The 2,078-nt window shown below is 54.7% G+C and overlaps 1 protein-coding gene across 1 annotated transcript; it reads right to left on the reverse strand.

The window, feature by feature from the left end:
- Nucleotides 1-720: 720 nt before the first annotated feature.
- LOC131382817 (phospholipid-transporting ATPase IK-like) lies at nucleotides 721-1,652 on the reverse strand (the record flags this gene model as incomplete). Its single annotated transcript, XM_058435335.1, has 3 exons — nucleotides 721-929; nucleotides 1,149-1,357; nucleotides 1,462-1,652. Coding segments are annotated over 3 exons (594 nt in total), but the record flags the coding sequence as incomplete, so codon positions are not given.
- Nucleotides 1,653-2,078: the final 426 nt, after the last annotated feature.

Genomic DNA, 2,078 nt, shown 5'->3' on the forward strand with positions numbered 1-2,078 from the left:
TTTTTTTTTTTTTTTTTTTTTTGAGAAGGAGTCTCGCTCTTTCGCCCAGGCCAGAGTGCAGTGGCGCTATCTTGGCTCACTGCAAGCTCCACCTCCCGGGTTCATGCCATTCTCCTGCCTCAGCCTCCCAGGTAGCTGGGACTACAGGCGCCTGCAACCACGCCCGGCTAATTTTATTTGTATTTTTAGTAGAAACGGGGTTTCACCGTGTTAGCCAGGATGGTTTCGATCTCCTGACCTCGTGATCCGCCCGCCTCGGCCTCCCAAAGTGCTGGGATTACAGGCGTGAGCCACCGCGCCCGGCCAGAAATTCGAATTTCAGCATCCACAAGTAAAGGCTTGTGAAAGTCAGAAGAAGAGTAGTGGCCGGGTGTGGTGCCTCACATCTGTAATTCCAGAGCTTTGGGAAGCGGAGGCAGGCGGATCGCTTAAGCCCAGGAGTTCAAGACCAGCCTGGGCAATGTAGGGATACCCTCTCTTGACAAAAAATACAAAAATAAGCTGGGTATGGTGGCACGCTCCTGTAGTCCTGGCTACTTGGGAAGCTGAAGTGGGAGGATGGCTTGAGCCCAGGAATTCGAGGCTGCAATAAGCTATGATTGCACCACTGCACCCCAGCCTGGGCGGCAGAGCAAGACCCCATCTCAAAAAAAAAAAAAGTACTGTTTAAAAGTTTGGCTAGGTGTAGTGGCTCATGCCTGCAATGCCAATATTTTGGAGGCTGAGGCAGGCGGATCATCTGAGGTCAGGAGTTCGAGACCAGCCTGGGCAACATGGTGAAACCCTGTCTCTACTGAAAAAAAATACAAAAATTAGCCAGGCGGGGTGGCACGCAACTGTAATCCCAGCTACTTGGGAGGCTGAGGCAGGAGAATCAACCCGGGAGGCGGAGGTTTCAGTGAGCCAAGATCGCGCCATTGCACTCCAGCCTGGGCAACGAGAGCAAAACTCCATCTCAAAGAGAAAAAAAAAAAAAAAAAAATTTGCTGGCCCCCTCCAAAGGAAACCACGCCATCTGGCTACGGTTCCCTGGTTCAGGTTCGGGTGGGGGTGCCGGGCATCGGGCCAGACGTGGCTCTGGTCCTTGGGCACCCTGAGCCCCTTGAAGATGGAGGACCCAGCCGGGAGCTCAGGTGTTGGGGCCACACCGTAGACACGGCCGTTGATGCAGCACTTGTTGAAGGTCAAGATGTTCTGCGTGAGCGTGCCCGTCTTGTCCGAGAAGATGTATTCCACCTGGCCCAGGTGGTCGTTGAGGCTGGTGCTGCGGGCTTTGGCGGGCACGTCCTGCGGCTTGTAGTACATCTGCACGTCCCAGTCGATGAAGACGCTGTTCCCCAGGTAGATGAACTCGGACCTGCAGAGGCACTCGGCGTCACAGTCAGCCCCGCCTGCTGTGTGCCATCCCCCATGCCTCCCCGTTCTGCGTTTGCACCGGGGACGTGGCCGGCAGGGACTCACAGGATGAACATGGACATCGGGACGGTGACGCTGAGCAGGATGAGGAAGCCCCAGAAGATGAAGAAGGACTCTGCGGCCACGCTGCTCCCGTGCAGCCCCGAGAGGTAGTAGTGGTGGTCTTTGAATTCTTTGACCGAGAAACCGAAGCCGAAGGCCAACACCAGGCAGACAAGCACCACGGAGATGAAGATCTGGAAGGCGGACGCGACAGGGTGGGTGAGGGGGCAGGGGTCCCCCACTCTGCCATCAGGATGGGGTGAACACAAAGATAAGGCTGGGGCTGGGCACCATGGCTCACGCCTGTAATCTCAGCACTTCGGGAAGCTAAGGCAGGCGGATGGCTTGAGGTCAGGAGTTCAAGACCAGCCTGGGTGACAAAGTGAGACCTCATCTCGACGAAAAATTTAAAAAATAAATTAGTCAGGCATGGTGGCGCACACCTGTAGTCTCAGCTGCTCAGGACGCTGAGGCCAGAGGATCGCTTGAGCCTAGGAGGCTGCAGTGAGCTATCATGGTGCCACTGCACTCCATCCTGGGCAATAGAGTGAGATAGAAAAACATTTATTTATATTTTTTAATTTTTATTTTTTGAGACAGAGTCTCGCTCTCTCTCCCAG

The sequence above is a fragment of the Hylobates moloch genome, unplaced genomic scaffold (genome assembly GCF_009828535.3).
Source record: "Hylobates moloch isolate HMO894 unplaced genomic scaffold, HMol_V3 SCAFFOLD_11229, whole genome shotgun sequence".
NCBI classification, from domain to species: Eukaryota; Metazoa; Chordata; class Mammalia; order Primates; family Hylobatidae; genus Hylobates; species Hylobates moloch.